Source organism: Cololabis saira, chromosome 17, assembly GCF_033807715.1.
Source record: "Cololabis saira isolate AMF1-May2022 chromosome 17, fColSai1.1, whole genome shotgun sequence".
In the NCBI taxonomy this organism is placed as follows: domain Eukaryota; kingdom Metazoa; phylum Chordata; class Actinopteri; order Beloniformes; family Belonidae; genus Cololabis; species Cololabis saira.
This window is the reverse complement of record NC_084603.1, coordinates 1,408,336-1,431,699: the sequence shown is the minus strand read 5'-3', so window position 1 is coordinate 1,431,699 and position 23,364 is coordinate 1,408,336. Positions and strand designations below refer to the sequence as shown.

At 45.2% G+C, this 23,364-nt stretch overlaps 2 protein-coding genes across 6 annotated transcripts in view; both read left to right on the top strand.

Moving 5' to 3' along the window:
- shld2 (shieldin complex subunit 2) overlaps positions 1 to 15,411 on the top strand; it is a 40,540-nt gene extending 25,129 nt beyond the window's left edge. For 3 of the 5 annotated variants that reach the window (XM_061745798.1, XM_061745800.1, XM_061745801.1), the window contains exons 4-11: positions 344 to 494; positions 749 to 856; positions 3,255 to 3,449; positions 4,849 to 5,007; positions 11,595 to 11,825; positions 13,708 to 13,942; positions 14,964 to 15,103; positions 15,231 to 15,411. In XM_061745798.1, coding sequence (XP_061601782.1) covers positions 344 to 494; positions 749 to 856; positions 3,255 to 3,449; positions 4,849 to 5,007; positions 11,595 to 11,825; positions 13,708 to 13,942; positions 14,964 to 15,103; positions 15,231 to 15,400 — 1,389 coding nt within the window. In that variant the 3' untranslated portion in view covers positions 15,401 to 15,411. The remainder of the gene's footprint in view (positions 1 to 343; positions 495 to 748; positions 857 to 3,254; positions 3,450 to 4,848; positions 5,008 to 11,594; positions 11,826 to 13,707; positions 13,943 to 14,963; positions 15,104 to 15,230) is intronic. The other 2 variants (XM_061745802.1, XM_061745803.1) reach the window with 2 other exon arrangements.
- Positions 15,412 to 15,555: 144 nt separating this feature from the next.
- Positions 15,556 to 23,125, top strand: LOC133463964 (cystatin-F). The gene is made up of 6 exons (XM_061745806.1): positions 15,556 to 15,640; positions 17,058 to 17,139; positions 18,364 to 18,664; positions 19,691 to 19,869; positions 20,890 to 21,009; positions 22,883 to 23,125. Exons 3-6 carry the CDS (start codon positions 18,619 to 18,621, stop codon positions 22,961 to 22,963), a joined length of 426 nt encoding a protein of 141 aa, XP_061601790.1. The 5' UTR covers positions 15,556 to 15,640; positions 17,058 to 17,139; positions 18,364 to 18,618; the 3' UTR covers positions 22,964 to 23,125.
- The last annotated feature ends 239 nt before the right edge of the window (positions 23,126 to 23,364 follow it).

The following is a 23,364-nucleotide window of genomic DNA, read 5'->3' as shown; positions in this document are numbered from 1 at the left end:
GAGGTGTTTTTTTGCAACTTGATACTGTGTATTGTATTATATTCAGTGTGGAGATGTATTTTTCTCCGCCCTCCCCCCATCCCAGTGTTACCCTTGGAAAAACAGGCGCACAATACCATCGTGCCACCGCCGGTGTATCCGAAGTCAAAAACCGTTTTCTAAGCTGACTTTAATAAACCTGATTCTAATTCTGATTCTGATTCTGATTCTGAAACACTGGGAACCGGTTCTGAACAAGAACCGGTTCTCGATTCCCATCCTTAATTATATCTGCTGCAAACCTAATGGCCCTTCAGGGGACTAATTAATGTCTGGTCTGGTCTCCCGGGTCTGCTGGTTCCAGGTGAGGTCTGGGGGGGCGGCCGGGACCCGGGTCCCCCTGGCCTCCATCGTGGTGACGGACCAGTCCGGACTGGACAGGAAGGTGGTTCTGTGGAGACGGGCGGCTTTCTGGACCCTGACCCTCAGTCCTGGAGACCTGCTGCTGATCTCAGGTACCAGGACCAGATCCAGGTCCAGATCCAGACCTGCAGGTCCTCTACAGACCACTAGGGTCCAGATCCAGACCTGCAGGTCCTCTACAGACCACTAGGGTCCAGATCCAGACCTGCAGGTCCTCTACAGACCACTAGGGTCCAGATCCAGGTCCTCTACAGACCACTAGGGTCCAGATCCAGACCTGCAGGTCCTCTACAGACCACTAGGGTCCAGATCCAGACCTGTATCCTGACCCCGGTCTCTGGTTCAGGTCTCCAGGTGAAGGAGGACCGGTTCAGGGGGGAGACGGTGCTCCAGTCCACCTTCAGCAGTCGGCTGCTCCATCTGGGCCACGCCTCCGCCCCCCCGGCAGGTACAGGTACGCCCCCTCAGCCGTCGGCCAATCACCCCCCCCCCCTTAGGGCTGGGCGATATGGACCAAAAGTCATATCTCCATATTTTCTAGCTGAATGTTGATACTCGATATATATCCATATTTTTTCTGTGCCATAATTGGGGTTTCCCCCAAAGCATTATAGCATAGCATCTCTGTTAGCATCTCTGTTAGCATCTCTGTTAGCATCTCTGTTAGCATTTCTGTTAGCATCTCTGTTAGCATCTCTGTTAGCATATCTGTTAGCATTTCTGTTAGCATCTCTGTTAGCATCTCTGTTACCTTCTCTGTTAGCATTTCTGTTAGCATATCTGTTAGCATTTCTGTTAGCATCTCTGTTACCTTCTCTGTTAGCATTTCTGTTAGCATCTCTGTTACCTTCTCTGTTAGCATCTCTGTTAGCATTTCTGTTAGCATCTCTGTTAGCATCTCTGTTACCTTCTCTGTTAGCATATCTGTTAGCATTTCTGTTAGCATCTCTGTTAGCATCTCTGTTACCTTCTCTGTTAGCATTTCTGTTAGCATCTCTGTTACCTTCTCTGTTAGCATCTCTGTTAGCATATCTGTTAGCATCTCTGTTAGCATTTCTGTTAGCATCTCTGTTAGCATCTCTGTTAGCATCTCTGTTAGCATCTCTGTTAGCATTTCTGTTAGCATCTCTGTTAGCATCTCTGTTAGCATCTCTGTTACCTTCTCTGTTAGCATTTCTGTTAGCATCTCTGTTAGCATTTCTGTTAGCATCTCTGTTACCTTCTCTGTTAGCATCTCTGTTAGCATCTCTGTTAGCTTCATTGTTTTCTGATCAAACCCTTAAAAAAACAGTCAGTTTTAATCCAAAGCCTCGTGCCAAATGTCACACAGGTTCCTTTATTAACAGAGGTCTGCACAATATCAACATGTATAAAACAAATGAAATAAAAATAAACTGCCTGCATATATAGAATAAAAATGCTTCTTGAATAAAATAAAACAAATATCCCTTTCCTGCATAACAATTACATTAAAATACACTGTAATTAATACAATGTAGACAGTAACAGGCAGACTTTTCCTCTGAGGTTGACAGTTGTGCAAATAAAACATTTGTACAAATCTCAAATAAAACATGTAAACAGATATTGCATCTCTTTGAGCAAATCTGAAATAATTACAATAAGTCAACTACTGTACATTTAACAGATTTTGTGCCAGGAAAACTCAGGTTTCAGCGAGGGGTCAGCGTTGATGTACAGTCAATTTGTCGCAAAATAAGCTCTATCGATATAAACGATATTGTCTCGTACCATATCACGTTTGAAAATATATCGATATATATTAAGATCTCGATATATCGCCCAGCCCTATGGGCTCAAATTAATGCCATAAGTATTTTGTATCTGTAATTAAACTTTGTACTTGTAGAAATATTTTGTGCGTGTGCAAAAAATATTTGTACTTGTAAAAATATTTTGTGCGTGTGCAGAAAATATTTGTACTTGCAAAACATATTTGTACTTGTAGATACAAAGCTACAAACCTTTTTTACAAAAGCTACAAACTTTTGTATCTTTTGTAAAAAAAAAGGTTTGTAGCTTTGTATCTACAAGTACAAATATGTTTTGCAAGTGCAAATATTTTTTTCACACGCACAAAATATTTCTACAAGTACAAAGTTTATTTACAGATAAAAAATACATATGGCATTAATTTGAGCCCATACAGCCCTGGCCGTCGGCCAATCAGCAGCCTCCGCCCCGTCACCTGTCTCTCTCTCCAGGTAACCAGCAGGTCTCTCTCTCTCTCTCTCTCCAGGTAACCAGCAGGTCTCTCTCTCTCTCTCTCTCTCTCTCCAGGTAACCAGCAGGTCTCTCTCTCTCTCTCTCTCTCTCCAGGTAACCAGCAGGTCTCTCTCTCTCTCTCTCTCTCTCCAGGTAACCAGCAGGTCTCTCTCTCTCTCTCTCTCTCTCCAGGTAACCAGCAGGTCTCTCTCTCTCTCTCTCTCTCCAGGTAACCAGCAGGTCTCTCTCTCTCTCTCTCTCTCCAGGTAACCAGCAGGTCTCTCTCTCTCTCTCTCTCTCTCCAGGTAACCAGCAGGTCTCTCTCTCTCTCTCTCTCTCCAGGTAACCAGCAGGTCTCTCTCTCTCTCTCTCTCTCCAGGTAACCAGCAGGTCTCTCTCTCTCTCTCTCTCCAGGTAACCAGCAGGTCTCTCTCTCTCTCTCTCTCTCCAGGTAACCAGCAGGTCTCTCTCTCTCTCTCTCTCTCCAGGTAACCAGCAGGTCTCTCTCTCTCTCTCTCTCTCCAGGTAACCAGCAGGTCTCTCTCTCTCTCTCCAGGTAACCAGCAGGTCTCTCTCTCTCTCTCCAGGTAACCAGCAGGTCTCTCTCTCTCTCTCTCTCTCTCCAGGTAACCAGCAGGTGGACTCTCGCTCGCTCAGCTCCCTCGTCTCCTTCGTGCGGGGGCGACGCCCCCTGCTGGTGTCCCTGCCCCGCCCGCCCCCCCAGGACCTGAACCGCCTCCCCTACGGCACCCTGGGGTGCCTGAGGGCCAACACCCTGGTGCACGTGCTGCTGCGGGTCACGCACACGCACACCTGCTCAGGTGAGGACACGCCCCGGGGGCGGGGCTTCAACGCCCAGGGGGCGGGGCTTCAACCCCCTGGGCGGGGCTTCAACGCCCAGGGGGCGGGGTTTCAACGCCCAGGGGGCGGGGATTCAACCCCCTGGGCGGGGCTTCAACGCCCAGGGGGCGGGGATTCAACCCCCTGGGCGGGGCTTCAACGCCCAGGGGGCGGGGCTTCAACGCCCAGGGGGCGGGGCTTCAACGCCCAGCGCGGTTACTGTAGTTTAGGGGCGGAGCTTACACCTGTGTTTGTTTGTTTGTTTTATTTAGGATCCCCTTTAGCATTAGCCACAGCATTAGCTATTCTTCCTGGGGTCCGACATATACACAACACACAAATTAACACTTAATACATAACAGACTAGGGCTGGCCGATATATCGAGATTTTAATATATATCGATATATTTTCAAACGCGATATGGTACGAGACAATATTGTTTATATCGATTATTAAATTTTTTTTTTATTTTTTTTATGATGTTGATATAGCTTATTTTGTGACAAATTGACTTGAATGTTTTATTTGAGATTGTCACAAATGTTTAGTTATTTGCACAACTGTCAACCTCAGTGGAAAAGTCTGCCTGTTACTGTCTACATTGTATTAATTACAGTGTATTTTAATTTAATTGTTATGCAGGAAAGGGATATTTGTTTTATTTTATTCAAGAAGCATTTTTATTCTATATATGCAGGCAGTTTATTTTCATTTAATTTGTTTTATACATTTTGATATTGTTCAGACCTCTGTTGATAAAGGAACCTGTGTGACATTTGGCACGAGGCTTTGTATTAAAACTGACTGTTTTTTTAAGGGTTTGCCTCAGAAAACAATGAAGCTAACAGAGATGCTAACAGATGCTAACAGAGATGCTAACGGAGATGCTAACGGAGATGCTAACAGAGATGCTAACAGAGATGCTAACGGAGATGCTAACAGAGATGCTAACAGAGATGCTAACGGAGATGCTAACAGAGATGCCAACAGAGATGCTATGCTATAATGCTTTGGGGGAAACCCCAATTATGGCACAGAAAAAATATCGAGATATATATGGAGTATCAACATTCAGCTAGAAAATATGGAGATATGACTTTTGCTCCATATAGCCCAGCCCTATAACAGACATACATTATATGTGACAAAACAAAACAATAATAGACACAACTCCCTTAATCACAATCTATACAGAGGAGAACTAAATCACCATCATTCTCAGACATACATGCATAGAAATTAAATCAAATAAAACACCTTTATAACCAATACCTGCCTGGAATGACCTTATCTAGAATTATTTGACCACTTTTCACCTTTATTATTATAGGGTTTACACTACCTATAATTATATTCAACCTTCACTTTGTGTGTTCCAGACTGGCGCAGCGAGGCGGTCTCCACCAACCGCTCAGCCGTCCAGCAGAAGGTGGTGGTGACGGTGCAGCAGAAAGACGGACAGCAGGACGGACAGCAGGGGGCGCTGGTGCTGTGGGGGGGAGCGGTGGAATGGAGGGACCGGCTGGAGGCCGACAGAGGTACACACACTTATATACACACATGTATACACACTTATATACATGTACATACACACGGGGCTGGGCCATTTTGGACAAAAATAAAATCCCAATTTTTTTCTCTGAAAACCCGATTTTCGATTTCGATTTTTTTGGTAAAACTACAAAAGACAATGGAATAAATTGTTTCAAATATTTTATCTTTATTTTTAAAGAAGAATAGCAAACAAATTTCCCTATTGCGAATGAAGTGCAATTGAAAGATCCTGTAAATCCTCCTTGAGTTTAGTAAAGTGACAACATTTACCATTTTCTTGACCAAACAAAGATGACTAGCTCTGTCTGTAATGCAGCTGTAAAAAAGGAAAGTCCATTTTCTGATTTTTAACATCGATTGTGATTAATAAATCTGATTTAGATTTAAAATCGATTAATTGCACAGCCCTAACACATACATATACTGTGTATATATATATATATATGTATATATATATATATATATATATATATATATATATATATATACATATACACGGACATCCGTGAATGAACGGATGACAGCTCGGAAAGATGGCACGCAATAGTGTTAGGGCTAGCACCCCCAAGCGCTGCACAATAAAGCTACGAGTTCTGAACAGAGAGAATACAGAGGAGGGGGGGGGGGGTAATCTGCCATCTCGGACGGATCAAACGGCTAAAGACCCGGACAATGGCAAAAGGCCTACGAGAAACGATGCGGAAAGACAGAAGGCCGAAGCCAAAAGGAGATGCAACATCTGTGGAGGACTGTTCAAGAACAGGCGCGGCGTCAAAATTCACCAAGGCAAGTCCAAGTGCAAAGACCTGAGCACCCGAGCTTACGCAGAGTGACCTCTCTGAGTTTAAGGTTGTTGGTCAGTCGGTGGAGGAGGATCAGGGCCAGGAGGCCCCAGACCTCCCTGCTCAACCCACTCAGCACAGGAAGAGTCAATGAGCCTGAAAGTCCAAAAGACTTTGAGAGGAAACCGCGCTTGAACTTACCACCAGCAGCAGACTGCAGATGGGCCCAACTGGACGAGGATCTAAATACCGTCCTGGACAACACTCTGAAAGGAGATGCAGCTGAGAAGATCAAGACCATGTCATGTACCGGGCGTGCCACAACACCCTTGGCGTGGAAGAAGGCAAGACTCCCAGGCCGCTAGCAGGGCTCGGCAGGAGACAGCGGCCGATCCAAGAGCTACGAGGAGAATTAAATACACGCAAGAAAAGGTGGTGGGGAGCAAGTGAAGAGGAAAGAGCGGTCCTGGATAAGATCAGCTCAGAGACGCAGAAAAAGCTAATCCAGCTTCGGAGATCTGAGACCATCCGGGAGAAGCAGAGGGAGAAGCGCCGAAAGAGGAAAGCCTTTTTCAGCAACCCTTTCCAATTCACAGCGGACCTCTTAGGAGAGCCCAAGGGTGGGACCCGGACATGTGCAAAGGAGGAAAAAGAAGCCAGTGGCTGCACACGGAGACCTTTCCAGAGGTTTTCCTCTGGGTGAATGTCCTTTCCAATTACCGATGCTCACGCCACACACCCCTTTTAACATGGCAGACTTTACCATGGATGAGGTGAGGGCAGTGGTGACCAAAGAACGGGCGGGATCTGCCCCATGAGGCACCACATATAAAATCTACAAATGCTGCCCGCAGCTGCTGAAGAGGCTCTCAAAGCTCCTACGGACACTGTGGAAGAAGAAGACGCTGGAACCCGGGCTCTGGACTCTCGCTGACGGCTGCTTTGTGCCAAAAGAGCTAAATTCCACGAAACTCGACCAGTTCCGGGAGATTTCCCTGCTGGACGTCAAGGGTAAAATATTCTGGTCTATCATCGCCAAAAGGCTAACAACGTACCTGCTCGCCAATGAGTTCATTGACCCCAGTGTCCAAAAAGGAGGAGTCCCGGGATATTCCGGCTGCTTGGAGCATACAGCAGTGATTAGCCAGCTCATTAACGAAGCCAAGAGTAAATACAACACACTCTCTGTCGTTTGGCTGGACCTTGCCGAAGCCTTACCCAAGCGTCCCACACCAGCTGATCCGAAAGGCATTGGATCACTACCGAGTTCCATCAGAGGTAGTCGAGCTTGTAATGTCACATATGGATGCGGTTTCGCCGTGGGAAGCGTCACCACCAAATGGCAAAGGCTCGAGAAGGGCATCATGGCAGGATGCACGATTTCCGCGGCCCTGTTCGTAGCGGCTATGAATCTGTTGCTGAAGGTAGGAGGAACGCAGTGCAGAGGCCCGAAAGCCGACGACGCCACGAGACACCCTGCCTGTTGAGCTTTCATGGACGACGTGACGGTGATGACTCCATCAATCCAGGGGACACAGTGGATCCTGACCGCACGGGAAAAGATGGCAACATGGTCACGCCTGCAGTTCAAACCGGAAAAGTCAAGGAGCCTCAGTATCTTGAAGGGGAAGCTACCGTACTGGGCTGAATATAAGACGGTGTTTTTTGCATTGAAATAAGACTGAAAAAGTGGGGGTCGTCTTACATTCGGGGTCTAGACGTTATACCCATTCACAACGCTAGATGGCGCCAGATATCTTTAAAGCCAATGCTGAACTTAAAGCAGCACAACGTAACTTTCAGCTTTTGTTGAGTTTGGCGGCTCCTTTGGACAAAAGTGGTAGTGCTTTACCAGTAGTGTGGAAGGGTTCCTACCATGCTCCTCAAAGTTACATAGTGCCAGTGAAGGTGATACAGACCCCTCAGACCATGACAGAGGTGTCATTACAGTTTTTCTCTATTGCCAAAACACAAAACCCAGTACTCTAAACCAAATGACCAGTTGCCTAAACACATTTAGTAAAACTACCCCCCTTTTTCCACAACCACAAACACAATTCACCTGTAGACACTGTTCACAAAACCCATCCCCTTTTTCTCAAAACTCTAAACACATTTTGCATATAACTCTGCTCCAATATGCATTGTGAAGCTCATGTGATGCAAAATGCTACCCACAATCAGCAAAACTTGAACACAATGAACATACCTGGTGTCAATCAGTAAACACAACTACTCATAATTGAAAACACCTATTGCAAATGATGTGACCACACCTATATAAGTCAGTGCAGTTTGCTGAAGGCTCAAAAACAAAAATGGATGATCAAGACAGAAGAAGAGGAGTTCGTGTCAGAGGAGGGAGAGGAGCAGGTCGAGGAGGGAGAGGAGCAGGCCGAGGAGTGGGCCAAAGAGGACAAGAAGCAGTCCAAAGAGGAGCAGGCCAAGGAGGGAGAGGAGAAGGATGTGTGTCTGCCACCCTACTCTCCGTTCCTAAACCCAATAGAGGAGTTCTTCTCATCATGGCGGTCGAAGGCCTATGACCGCCAACCTTACACCAGAGAGAACCTTCTCAGGGCTATGGACCTGGCCTGTGATGATGTGGCTGTGGAGGTGTTCCAAGGCTGGGTGTGGCATGCCAGGGCATTCTTCCCACGTTGTTTGGCTATGGACAATATTGCCTGTGACGTTGATGAGGTCCTGTGGCCCGACCCAGCCCGACGTGATGACGCCCCATGATTTCGGTGTCAACATACAACATACTGTGTCAATTTTCAAACGTACTGTAATAAAAGAAATCGCACCCTGAACATTGTGTTCTCAATTGTTACTTTACTGTATCTATTGTGTGTAATGGATCCTCTATGGAGTTTACAGTACTCATTTTTGCATTGAGTTGTGATATTTCTGCATTATGTAACTATTCCCATGAAATGCACAAATCTATAGTTAATGCCCAAAACATATTTGAGAATAAATAAGGGTTGCTCAAATGCATCCTGGCAGTTGTGAAACTGTAAAAAGAACAGTCTCACACTGTGAAAATTGTGTTTTCAATTTTTTTGGTAATGTGGTTAATGATGCTCAGTAGTGTTTACATTTCTGCAAGCCTTGAGTGGTATTTTGGTGTCAGAGTTTGCTTTTGAGCATATGAGCAACTGTTTTGGTGTGATGGGTTGGTTTTTGTGCATATGAGCAGCTGTTTTGGTGTGATGGGTTGGTTTTTGAGCATATGAGCATCTGTTTTGGTGTGATGGGTTGGTTTTGAAAAGAAACTGTGAGGTTTAGTGTACGTAGCTTTAGAAAAGTGATTTGTGTTTAGAGTTTTGTGAAAAGTGAGGGCAGTATCGTGAAATGTGTTTAAGCAATAGAGAAAAACTGTAAACCTGTTGGAAGTTGATGTTCCATCACAATGATGATGATGAAATATTAGATTAAGGTGGAAAAGTTACGTAGTGTCGCTTTAACTCCCAAGGCCAAAGCGAACCCCTGTCACGAAGAAGAAAAATAAAAAATAGTATAAGAAAGAAAGGAGAAGAAAATAAGAGAAGAGATAACAGAAAATGGAGAAACTAGAAAAGTGTGTGGAAGTTCGGCAGGTGAACCGGCAGCTGAGAAGTTATGATGCAAACTTCAACATGATGGTTGGAATGAGGCAAAATAACATGCTTTTTTCTCTTGAATATATTGTTATAATCATTTGTTTCAGATGTACTGTAATTATTTTCTGTATGAAAATTGAATTTGATGTTCAAAAAGTCTTCTTTTTTTTTTTTTAACCTTGATTTTTCAAACCATTTTTTCAAACTTGAGTCTTGAAAAAGAGGGGTTCGTCTTATAATCAGGGTCGTCTTATATTCGGGCCAATACGGTAACAGGAAACATCTTCAGCATCCTCTGAGATCCCAATTATTCAAGATCAAGGGATCCGATGCCTTGGAAAGCATTTCGACAGCTCCCTAAAGGACAGCGGTAATCTCACCAATACCAAAGCCCAGCTGAACACCTGGCCCAAGGCAATCGAGCACAGCCAACTACTTGGGAGGTTTAAAGTCTGGTGCTTTCCGTACGGCATCATACCACGGCTGCAATGGCCATTCCTACTTTACGACTTTCCCATGTCCCAAGTGGAAGGAATGGAAAGACTGTGCAGCAAGTTCTTGTGGAAATGGCTGGGAGTCCCCCCATCCTTCAGTGCAATCAACCTGTACAGCAAGACCTCCAAGCTTCCTTTGCCAGTTTCATCAGTGGTCGAGGAGTTTAAAGCCACCAAGGCAAGGGCAGTCGGTACACTCCTTTTGTCTGAAGATCGGAAAGTAAGACATGGAAGCAAGACCATCAAATGCGGCAGAAAGTGGAAGCCCCAGCAAGCTGTGATGGAAGCAGAGTCCCACTGGAAACGGCAGGAAATTGTGGGCGTGGTATGCCAGGGACGCCTGGGCCTTGGACACTACAGCAATAAGAGGTGGAGCAGAGCTGATGCCAGAGCCAGAAGAGGTGTCATGGTACAGAGAGTCCGTGAGGCAGCAGAGGAGGGCCGCCAGGTGAAAGCGGTTGGACTTGCCTCTCAGGGTCGATGGACGCAGTGGGACCAGGCACAGGAGCGAACGCTGTCTGGGAAGGAACTGTGGCAAACCGACCAAGGGAAGTTGAGCTTTCTCTTACGCTCGGTGACTGACCTGTTGCCAACACCAAGCAACCTGAAGAGTAGGGGTGTTTTGGGAGAAAATCACTTACAGAGGCTCGGGAGTGGTCGGCTGCGCAAAAATGAATCACACACACACACACACACACTCGCTTTAGCTCTAATATATATGAATACATTTATTAGCCAGCAGTGGACATAGAAAGACTCACACACAATGGCTCTTTGCTAGGATAACTCTGTGTCAAGTTATCCCCCGCAAATGGCAAAGCAACAGACAATTACACAGGGGCTAGGCCTTGATAACTCTTACCTCGACACAGAAGGACTGGAGAGCCGGACAGTCCTGGCAGAGTAGCCATAAACCCGGCTGGGCGTCGTGCACTAGACCCGCTGACTCTGACCCCAACTTCCGGCTGTCTCCGTCTTTATACGACATCTCGCGGAGGCGGCCGAAAGGGCCCCTTCAACCCCCGCCCACAAGCTCTCATGCTAAGTCTTGGTTCACACGAGAGCTCTCCCGTGTGAACAAGCGCCTCTCTCACAGTTTACATTTGTTATAATAAACAGCAGGTGCATGGCTGATTAAAGCTGTGTTTTGGGAATTCAGGGCATTTCAGGACACAAAATTTATTTTTCTCCCTTCAAGGGGGAATGAGGAAGACCCATCCTGCAATCAGTGCGGAGCGGCCTCCTGTACACTGAACCACATCTTGACTGGTTGTCCAAAGGCATTGGCAGAATCAGAATCAGAATCAGAATCATCTTTATTGGCCAGGTTCGAAAAAACAGTTTCTTCCCCCAAGCTGTTGCTCTGATGAACTCCCACAACTAGTAGAGTCTCAGAGAAACCAATCACGTGCAATAATAATAGCAATAGCAACTGCTGACAATATCAGTTACAATATCAGTTACATGCTGTAACAAGCACCTTCCACTTTATAATAATCATGTCTGCCTCACTCTGCTGCACCTCTCACTTTTTTGTATTTTTTGTATAATTTTTAATTGTATAATGTTTCAGGACTAAACAGGAAGTGGTGTGTCACGTCCCCGGTACTGGTACCGGGTACTGGTACTGGGTACCCGGTACCAGTACCCGGTACCAGTACCAGTCCCAGTCCTGACCCCGTCTCTCCTCCAGCTGCTGTGTGGGACTTCCGTTTCCTGCTGGTGAGGGAGGGTTTGACCTCTGACCTCCTGGAGCTGCACTCCACGCCCTGGAGCTCCGTCAGGAGGCTGGACCCGGGAGACCCGCGGGCCCGGGACCTCCAGAGACCGGCCTGGACCCGGGGGGCCGGAGGGGGGACCGGCCCAGGGGGGACCGGTCCCCTGGAGCTGGACCTGGACACGCTGCTGTCCCAGAAATACAGCGGTGAGTGGACATGATGGATTTGATTTTTTTTTTTTATATAGATATATTTATTGAGGACAATAAGAGAAAAAATAAATACATAAGATTTACAATAACAATAGAAATATCAATATTTTTCCCCTTTTTAAAAAACCTTTCATAACAATAATTCAACAAAAATAAATAAATAATAAAAAGAAAGAAAGAAAGAAAAAAAGAAAGAAAGAAAGAAAAAAAGAATAAATAAATTAATAAATCCAACAACACACCCCTCTCCCCTTCCCTCCCTCATATGGTCAGTACATCATTCAAAATCATTTAGCTTCTTTTCACATATGCATATCAATACTGGAGCAAATAAATAATAAAGTAAACTAGACACAAAATTCCCTGGAAATGTTGAAGCACCACGGGACTACTGCCGGATGATTGTGATTTTGATGACATTTCCTATATCAAACTATTCAAAAGTTATTGCAGAAAATAGGAACTATCACATATCGGCCAATCAGAAGAAGGGGCGGGGCTAATTTGCACCAATTAAGGTGAAGGACTCAATACCGAGTCCGATGACACCACCCACAACTCTCTATGTCAAACCATTCAAAAGTTATAGCCTGTGTGTGAGTGTGTGGGGGGGGAGGGGAGGGTGGTTACTCAGCAGACAGAACCTTCCGGTTAACCCTTATTTTGGCTTCTGACAAAGTCTCAAATCATTCTGATTTGTGATCAAACCGTAGCTCGTAGCAGAAAAACAAAGACATGGCGAGAGACACAGAACCCGGCAGATTCTGACAATCTTAATTTTATTCAGATATTCCTTAAAATGAGTGAGTAAGCTCAGTGCGAAGACAGAGTGAGATTCTTTTGAAGAAAACGTTTGATTACATTACAGTGAATGGGGACCGAGACAGGTATTGGCGCCGCTTTAACCCCCCCGTTTAACTTTTGTGCATACCCCGCCTGTCAAAGTCACATTTTATGAATCCCAACACCTATGTCTACATTCTGACCAAAAATTATTTGTCTCCTTTTTACGGTTTGGCCGTGAGCTCGAGTTACAAATAAAAATTCAAGTTATTTTTTACTGTTTCTCCCACTCTAGCAACTGACACCCGCACTCTAGATTTTACCAAAAAGTGATTTCCACTCATCGCTTGAGTGCTCATATTTTGAAAAGTGTACATCTTAGGAAGAAACTGTTTGGGGTTTTGGAGAGAAGAGAAGTTTTCCTCTGTTTTGAAGTTTGAATGACATTTCTACGTGCAAGTATGAAAAAACTAAGTGACTCAGAAAAAAGGTGAATTTTGGCTTTTTTTTACCTCCTCCCATCCACAGTGTGACATTCCGCGCCATACACATACATGGGAAAATGTCCCCATTAGTTTGGATATCTGGAAATGCTTTTGCACTTCGTGCGAAAACTATTTGTGCGATCGCTCAGAAAATTCACAGGACTGTAGTTGAATTCAGGGCCTACAACTTTCTAAATTATTATAATCACCGTCATTGGTTTAACTCCCACAACAGATATATATATATACATCTCCTTTTAGTCTCTTCTCTAGCTTTTTGTACAACAAATTTACAAACATCACGCAAATTATATTTTGTGTCATAACATGGGATTTTATAAACAATGGATTTGTATGTTCATAGTTTTCCTCCCTATTAATAATACGTATAGAGGACTCTAGCATTTACTGTTGTCTTAGGCCACGTTTCCACGTAGCCGGTATTTACAAAAACTGATATTTCCCCCTCTACGTTTTGAAAAATCCCATCCTTTCCAGGAACCTGGAACTCAAGCCCCACACTCCCACACAATACGATATATAGGTCCAGGTATAATAAGTCCAGGTCCAGGTCTTGGTCCTGGACCTAAAGCTTGTTTCTCCTGCAGGTGAGGTGGAGCTGAGCGTCCAGGTCCTCTCCTTCCACTTCCTGCCGTCCCAGAATGCACCTGTGCAGGTTCTGGACGGCTCCACCCCTCTGGAGGCCGTGGAGGCGGAGCTTGGTGGTGACATCACCTTCTCCGGCTGCGGCCGCTGCAGCGCCGAGCTCGGTACCGACGCTAACGGCATCTACACGCCCTGCTACCCCTGCCTGCCGCTCACCGCCGTACGCCGCTACTACAGGTTAGTGACCTCACCGTGACCGTGTGTGTGTGTGTACATACGGGACGGCAGTAGCTCAGGTGGCAGAGCGGGTCGTCCAATGATCGTAAAGTCGGCGGTTTGAATCCCACTCCATCCCAGTTGCTGCCGTAGTGACCTTGGGCAAGGCACCTTACCCACCTGCCCTGTGTGAATGTGTATGAATGTTGGTGGTGGTCGGAGGGGCCGTTTGCCGCGGAATGGCAGCCACGCCACGTCAGTCTGCCCCAGGGCAGCTGTGGCTACAAACGTAGCAGCTGTGGCTACAAACGTAGCAGCTGTGGCTACAAACGTAGCAGCTGTGGCTACAAACGTAGCAGCCGTGGCTACAAACGTAGCAGCCGTGGCTACAAACGTAGCAGCCGTGGCTACAAACGTAGCAGCCGTGGCTATAAACGTAGCAGCCGTGGCTACAAACGTAGCAGCCTTGGCTACAAACGTAGCAGCCGTGGCTACAAACGTAGCAGCCGTGGCTACAAACGTAGCAGCCGTGGCTACAAACGTAGCAGCCGTGGCTACAAACGTAGCAGCTGTGGCTACAAACGTAGCAGCCGTGGCTACAAGCGTAGCAGCTGTGGCTACAAGCGTAGTAGCTGTGGCTACAAACGTAGCAGCTGTGGCTACAAACGTAGCAGCCGGCTACAAGCGTAGTAGCTGTGGCTACAAACGTAGCAGCCGTGGCTACAAACGTAGCGGCCGTGGCTACAAACGTAGCGGCCGTGGCTACAAACGTAGCGGCCGTGGCTACAAACGTAGCGGCCGTGGCTACAAACGTAGCGGCCGTGGCTACAAACGTAGCGACCGTGGCTACAAACATAGCAGCCGTGGCTACAAACGTAGCAGCCGTGGCTACAAACGTAGCAGCCGTGGCTACAAACGTAGTAGCCGTGGCTACAAACGTAGCAGCCGTGGCTACAAACGTAGCAGCTGTGGCTACAAACGTAGCAGCTGTGTTGAATAATAATAATTATTATTATTACATGTAAATGTGTGTGTGTTCTAGACCAGGTGTGCTGCTCCTGAGTGGGCGGGGCTCCGGTTCTGGTTCTGGTTCTGGCTCCGGTCAGCTGCAGGTTCAGGTTCCTCCTGTTTCCATGGAGAAGATTCTGGATGTTCCTCCGGACCGACTGCAGAAGAACTCAGGTGAGACTTAGGTACCGGGTTCTGGTACCGGGTTCTGGTACCGGGTCCAGGTGAGACCAGGTTCAGGTTCAGGTGAGACTCAGGTGAGACCGGCTCAGGTAACCAGAGGTTCTGTTCTCCCCCCCAGGTCCGGGCTCGGCCCTGAAGAACCTCCATGTGGCTTCGTCCCGGATCCAGACTCTGGTCTCCGTCCCCAGGAAAACCTTCCCCGTCGTCCTGAGGAGCCACTTCCTGTGTGACGAGAACAGCGTGGCCGTCAGTCAGGAGTTCACCCTGCTGGACCTGAGGGTGTCCTGAGGCCCCGCCCCCTGGGATATACCACGCCCCCCTGAGGGTCAGGCCCCGCCCCCTGGGCCAGGCCACGCCCCCTGGGGGAGCCACTTCCTGTGTGATGAGAACAGCATCACCGTCAGTCAGGAGTTCACCCTGCTGGACCTGAGGGTGTCCTGAGGCCCCGCCCCCTGGGACACGCCCCCTGGAGAGACCACGCCCCCTGGGAGGCCACGCCGCCTGAGGGGGGGCTGTAGATCCTATAATGTAATAATTTCCTATAATGTAATAATTTCCTATAATGTAATAATTTCCTGAAAATGTAATAAAATTTGTACTTAACTCAATCGAAAATTTCATAAAATCCAATATAAAAATAATACATTGGATAATAATCCAGTGTAATAAAATATCCTGACTGATATTGTAATAACATTTTTACCGATAATGTAAAACTTTATTACATTATTGGGAATTTATTACATTTTCAGGTGGGTCTTTTTTTTTTTTTTTCAAAACTGATAATCTAATACTTGACAAATAATGTAATGTTTATGTTCATTTTCAGTCCAGAGTTCTACATTTTGTGTTTCAAGTGTCCAAGAATGTTTTATAAACTGGATTTGAAACACCAGAATGACCATTTCAGACTTTGAGTACCATTTAATAAATTCCCAATAATTTAATAAGGCATTACATTATTGGTAAAAATGTTATTACAATATCCGTCAGGATATTTTATTGCATTATTGGGTTTTATCACATTTTAGATTGAGTTAAGTAATAATAATAATAATAATAATAATAATAATAATAATACATTTTATTTATAGGGCGTCTTTTATGGCACTCAAGGTCGCCGTACAACATCAAATAAAATCAATAAAATAATTTAAAAAATATTTAAGTGCAAATTTAATTACATTTTCAGGCGTTATTACAGCTTCAGGCCACGCCCCCTGGGAGACCTTGTTCCGCGAACTGAACCAGCAGCTCAAATAAAGACAGTACCTGAACCAGCAACCCTTTATTATGAACGTTATTAAATCGACATTTGGCTGCAGTTCCTGGACCGACCACTGGAGGCTCCGCCTCCATCAGCCTCCAGGTTAAAACTTTATAACAGAAATAAACTTTTTTATATTCCAGAAAACAGTTTTGGTCCCAGTGGTTTGATTTCACGACTCTGGGGGGTGAATGTTTCTTTAACCCCCCAGAAGAGTTTATAGAAAGCAATACTTTTTAGTGTGATTGATCGACAGTCGGCTCAGCCAATGGCAGATGTGGGCGGAGTCAGCTGGAGCCTCTGATTGACATGCAGGGGGCGTGGTCTCGGCCTTAAGCCCCGCCCCTTGCAGGCAGGGGGCGGGGCTTCCAGGTGACGTGAAATAAACATTTATACAGTTTTTACAGCGATGTGAAGGAGACGGTCGAATTGATTTCTACATTTCTCATAGGAGTTTTACCTCCTAAAAATAAACTAAACCTAAAAATAAACTGAAAGTTGCTGACTCCTCCCACACTCAGGGGGCGTGGCCTAACGTTGTGTCCAATCAGAGCTGACTGGGATCTTAAACTATCAGTTGTTTCCATGGAAATCAACTTTATCTCTATATGTTTGACTGCTAAATGAAGGCCCTATGTCGATAATAAAACCCAGAATAACCTTTAGTTTGTTCATCAGGTTCTCTAGAGGAGAGACTTTCATCCACCAAACACCCGGGTATTTGAAGGATGATTCTCTTACACTTGAGTCCTCTCCTCAGGTACGAACATTATCTGAGATCTGGGAGCGGGTTCTGGAAAAGATCATAAATGTGGTTTCTCAGAAACCAAACAGCGGTTCTGACCCGGGGGAAATTCATGAAAATCCTGCACTTGGTGACCAGTTTCTGATATTTGCCATGTTAGTTATGAACATAAGGTTTTCAAAAACCACCGCAAACAATGGGAAAATGTCCCCCTAGTGGCCGGTTTGCAGAAAATTAATCAATAAGCAGGCGATAGAGGCAGAATTGTAGGTGTTAGTGAGTTTATGAATGAATGAATGAATGAATGAATGAATAGTGAGGGAAATTAAGTCAGGTTTTTAGGAGAATCGTTCACTTTGTGAGACAAGCACCAATGATGTCAATACAAATGAAATATGGCTTCCAGTTTTCAAGATGGTGGGCCAATTTTGACTAATATGATCTGTTTTCTGTTGCAATTCGATCAGAAATGAAGTTTCTAAATTTTAACCGGATTAAAATCTAAAAGAAAAAAACATTTATAAAAAATGTTTATGATAATCGCCGATCTACAAGCTCATAATGCGATGTGACACGTTGTGAGGTCGAAAAACACATAAAAACGGCTTTTGTGGCAGCCATTTTGGAAAACGGCAGTCATATTGTTTTTTTGCATGGCTAACGGGCTTTTTTGAAAAAGTAGACCTAGAACATACTTTGTGCAAAATTTGGCACTTGTCTCACAAAGTGAACGATCGTTTCACTAATGTGCCTGGCTAGAATGAATGAATGAATGAATGAATGAATGAATGAATGAAGCCACTGTTCTCTCCCAATCAGATTATTGACACTACAGTGATAGTGACCTGTCCAATAAACAGAAAACTGCATCCTTGGGGGTTAAAATAGGATCTAGATCCTCTATAATCTTAATATGTGACTTCATTCTAGAGATATGGAGATTTTTGGGCCAAAAATGACCTTGAAAATTAAATTTGACCTTCAACATTACCTTGAAATAGGAAATTTATCTCAGAATTAAATTCCTAGCACCAAAAAAGTAGAGAAAGTGACAATATACAACAATCTTGGACTAAGAGAAGCTGAGATTTGACCTTTGGTCTTTTCAGCGGGAGCAAACCGGCCACTAGGGGGCGTCACCATTTGTTTGAAAACCTTATGTCCATAACTAACATGTAAATATCAAACACTTGTCTCCAAGTGCACAGTCTTTATGATTTTTCACATATCCCCTCCCAGCTAAGAAGAAGAAGAAGAAGAAGAAAAGAGGCTCCGGCTGATTGGGCCAGCTGTGGAACCGGTTCTGGTTCCTGATTGGCTGAAAGCAAGGGGGTGGAGTCCTATCAGTGGATTACCGTCAGCTGTGCAGAGCCCTGAAGAACAGGAAGTGACAGGAAGTGACAGGAAGTGACATCACCGTGGTCTCTGCAGACAGGAAGCAGCAGCTGGTCTGAGGTTCTGTGTCGCCGCGGCAACAGGAAGAGGAAGAGACGGATGGAGGTGAAGACGCTGCTGATGATCGTCCTGATCACCGCCCTGGGTAAGAACCAGAACCAGGACCAGACCCAGAACCAGACCAGAACCAGGACCAGACCAGTCTCGTATCCAGCCTTGTAGCACCCTATAATGTAATATTATTATAATTCTAGGGTGCTACAAGCCTCTCCTGGTCCTGGTGTTTCTAGGAAAGGTTTTCACTCTTTTCAGGTTGAGCAGCTTCAGTTGAGTGACCGTTTCTGGAAAGAGCTCCGCAAAGATTGTTCTCCATGCAACCCAGTCTCACATAAAAACCTGCCTACGTTGGTCCAAAGTGCAAAAACCTAGAGGGGTTACAATAACAGCCCTTGAATTGTTACATTGTTTAATTAGCTCTGCATTATTTACCAGACCTGATAGAGCCTTATGTTCCTGGCAGAGCTCTCCGTTCTCAGAGTGCAGGTTTACTCGTAGTTCCTAGAGTATCTAAATGTAGATTTGGAGGGCGGGCGTTCTGCTATCAGGCACCATTACTATGGAACCAACTTCCAATCTGGGTTAAGGAGGCTGACACCACCTCCACCTTTAAAACTAAACTTAAAACCTTTCTGTTTAGTAAAGCCTATAGTTAGTGTTTAGTAAACCTCTAGCTGGTGTTGGTAAATCTCTAGGTAGTGTAAACTCTAGTGTGTTAGAGTCAGTAGTCATAGTTGCAGCTATAGAACAAGACTATAATAGTTAGTCTCAAATATAGCTTGGTGGTAGATATGCTGCTATAGGCTTATGCTGCAGGGGGCACCGACATGATCCACTGGGCGGTGCCTCTCACCCTTCTTCTCCTCTCCTCTTCCCTTCCTCTCTTCTCCATTTCCATTTTTATTTATTATAAGTATCTCATAGCTATCATTTTTGTCCATCGTTCCTGTAGTTTCTTGTGCCGGCCCCCCTTTTTTCTCTTTTGTGCATGTTTGCAGGCCGGAGCCTCAGGAGCTGCGTGCTGGCCTGCTGGAGCCGGTTTGAGGCCTTTAAGGTCTACACGGTCCAGGTCTTCAGACTCCACTTCCTGTCAGCGTTTGTCCTTCTCTTCTAGACGTAGCGGCGGCGGCGGTGGGGGGGAGTCACCGCTCAGCCCCCGGGTCCTGGTCCAACGTCAGCGGGGACGACCCGGGTCTCCGGCGGGTCGTCATCACCGCGGCCTCGTCCTTCAACAGCCGGTCCAACGACGCGTTTCTCTTCAGGCCGGCGGCCGTCCACCGAGCCCGGCGGCAGGTGAGACCACCGGTCCTCTGGTCCTGCAGGTGCAGCTCCACCTCCGGCCACACTGGCCAGGGTTACATGATGTTTTTTAATTCACAATGAATTATTCCCAATTAAATAATTCACAATTAAACTATTTTCCTTGGAGTTTACATGGAAATAGTAATTCTGAATGGAGGTTTCCATGGAAACACGTTTGATGGTCTTTCTCCAATTCCTCTCCAGGTCTGGGGGTTGGGAAGGTTCTGATTGGATAGGGGGGGACCGGAAGTTAAACTACTGGAAGAAAAACTAACTTAGCCGCTACAACTTTGAAAAGATCACCATTTTGATGTTTCCTGTTTCCATCTGTTCTTTTAATGATTTGTATTTATTAAATAAATGGTCTCTGCTCTTGACCACCGTTTACTGCTGCTGCATCTTGAAACTTTGTTAGGAAAACCAGCCCAGTGGAATATAAGATCATGGAGACAGACGGGGAGGGAACGAGCAGAAAGAAAGACCGGAATTAATTTAAAGAGGAATGAGTGTTAACATGATCTGGAATTATTCTATTCAGATTTAAAATCAGAATAAACCAGACACTTACTTCGGAATTAAGTTTAATTTGGAATTAGGTGTTTAGATGGTAATTTTTACTCATTTTAAATGGGATTTAATTATGATTCTGAATTAAACTTCCCATGTGCTCATTAACCCAGAGGGTAAAGGGGGTCCAGACTTAGAACTGGTCCCTCAACCAGGGACCAGTTCTAAGTCTGCTGGGGGACAACGTGGAACCAGACCAGGTTCTGGACTGTCCAGAGTTCTGGTCTGGACGCCCCCCTGTGGCCGGGGGAGGAACTGCAGGACCTGAAACCTGTGTGTGTGTGTGTGTGTGTGTGTGTGTGTGTGTGTGTGTGTGTGTGTGTGTGTGTGTGTGTGTGTGTGTGTGTGTGTGTGTGTGTGTGTGTGTGTGTGTGTGTGTGTGTGTGTGTGTGTGTGTGTGTGTGTGTGTGTGTGTGTGTGTGTGTGTGTGTGTGTGTGTCCCAGATCGTCAAAGGCGTCCTCTACGTCGTAGATCTGGACATTTCCAGAACAGTTTGTCGGAAACGAGACGACGACAACGATCTGACCCGCTGTGAGTTCCAGCCCCCGGGGCGTCTGCACCAGGTGAGGAGGTCTGGGGGTCCAGGGGGGTCTGGGGGGATCCTGGGAGGTCTGGGGGGTCTGGGGGGTCTGGGGGGTCTGGGGATCTGGAGTCTGGGGGTCCAGACTGGTGGGGTGGCTGCTTCAAACATCCAGTGTGGAGTTAAAACCGTTAAGATGATTAGAGCTGAAGAATCAGCCGGGTTTGTGAAGCTGGCTAACATAGCATTAGCTGATGCTAACTGAGCTGAATGATGTTAGCTAATGTAGCATTAGCTGATGCTAACTGAGCTGAATAATGTTAGCTAATGTAGCATTAGCTGATGCTAACTGAGCTGAATGATGTTAGCTAATGTAGCATTAGCTGATGCTAACTGAGCTGAATGATGTTAGCTAATGTAGCATTAGCTGATGCTAACTGAGCTGAATGATGTTAGCTAATGTAGCATTAGCTGATGCTTACTGAGCTGAATGATGTTAGCTAATGTAGCATTAGCTGATGCTAACTGAGCTGAATTATGTTAGCTAATGTAGCATTAGCTGCTGCTAACTGAGCTAACCAATGCTAACTAACATTCCATTAGCTGATGCTAACTGAGCTGACTGATGCTAGCTAACATTACATTAGCTGATGATAACTGAGCTAATCGATGCTAACTAACATTACATTAGCTGATGCTAACTGAGCTGAATGATGTTAGCTAATGTAGCATTAGCTGATGCTAACTGAGCTGAATGATGTTAGCTAATGTAGCATTAGCTGCTGCTAACTGAGCTAACCAATGCTAACTAACATTCCATTAGCTGATGCTAACTGAGCCAACTGATGCTAGCTAACATTACATTAGCTGATGATAACTGAGCTAATTGATGCTAACTAACATTACATTAGCTGATGCTAACTGAGCTGAATGATGTTAGCTAATGTAGCATTAGCTGATGCTAACTGAGCTGAATGATGTTAGCTAATGTAGCATTAGCTGCTGCTAACTGAGCTAACCAATGCTAACTAACATTCCATTAGCTGATGCTAACTGAGCTGACTGATGCTAGCTAACATTACATTAGCTGATAGTAACTGAGCTAATCGATGCTAACTAACGTAACTTTAGCTGATGCTAACTGAGCTAGCATGAGTTTATCAGGACGTCTGTGAAGACGAGGAAGAGAAGGGAAACATTAGTGATGACAAAAATATTATATATAATATAATATAATATATAATATAATAATTACCGTATCGGCCCGAATATAAGACGACCCTGATCAAGTTTGAAAAAAGGCTTTTTGAACACCAAATTCAATTTTTATACAGAAAATAATGACAGTACATCTTCCACACACTTTTCTCCAGATTGGAGAAACTACGTTTCTCCAATTGCTGTTATCTCTTCTCTTTTCTTTCTTACCGCTATTTTTATTTTTCTTCTTGGTTCAGGGGTTTGCTTTGTCCCGGGGAGTTTAGTTCAGCATTTACAGATCTCTGGCTCCATCTAGTGGTGAGATGGTGTAACAGATCTCTGGCTCCATCTAGTGGTGAGATGGTGGAACAGATCTCTGGCTCCATCTAGTGGTGAGATGGTGTAACAGATCTCTGGCTCCATCTAGTGGTGAGATGGTGTAACAGATCTCTGGCTCCATCTAGTGGTGAGATGGTGGAACAGATCTCTGGCTCCATCTAGTGGTGAGATGGTGTAACAGATCTCTGGCTCCATCTAGTGGTGAGATGGTGTAACGGCTAGACTGAATGGAAGACCAACACTTTTTCACTTATTTCAACTCAGAAAACACTGTCTTATATTCGGGCCGAAACGGTTTATATGAAACTAAATCTGGGTGTTTCATCCGGAACATTTTAGTTCCTGGAACCGTCTGACGTTTCTGTCGTGTTTTCCAGACGTTCCAGTGTCACGCTGAGGTTTGGACGATTCCCTGGAGGGAAGAGAGTAAAACCCTGGAGATGCAGTGTAAACCCTGAACACATACACACATGTACATGCACACACACATACACACACCCTGAACCAGCCGCACATAGACACACACGTACACACACACACACACACACACACACACTTACATATACACACACACACACACACACTCAGCTTCTGCTATAATAAAGTTAGTAATAAACCTGATTAAGTCAGTCTGTCCGTCTGTCCTTCGTCCTCCACGTTTCTTCTTCTCTGCTTTATTTCCATAAATTAAAACAATTATAAATATAAACGTAAAAGAGAACATGGAGACGAGGTCTGGATTATATTAAAGACATTGAAGGTTAAGACAGAATAAGATGTTTTTTTAATAACTTCCTGAAGGAGGTAAAAGATAAAGTTGATTCAGCGACAAATTCAAGTCATTCCAGAGTTTTCTAAA

Bases quoted from the DNA above. Each gene is read 5' to 3' on its own strand.
- LOC133463964 (XM_061745806.1), top strand. From the start codon at position 18,619: ATGGAGGTGAAGACGCTGCTGATGATCGTCCTGATCACCGCCCTGG. The intron at 19,870-20,889 runs GTGAGACCACCG...TGTGTGTCCCAG, and splicing joins TCCACCGAGCCCGGCGGCAG to ATCGTCAAAGGCGTCCTCTA. The intron at 21,010-22,882 runs GTGAGGAGGTCT...CGTGTTTTCCAG, and splicing joins CCCCGGGGCGTCTGCACCAG to ACGTTCCAGTGTCACGCTGA.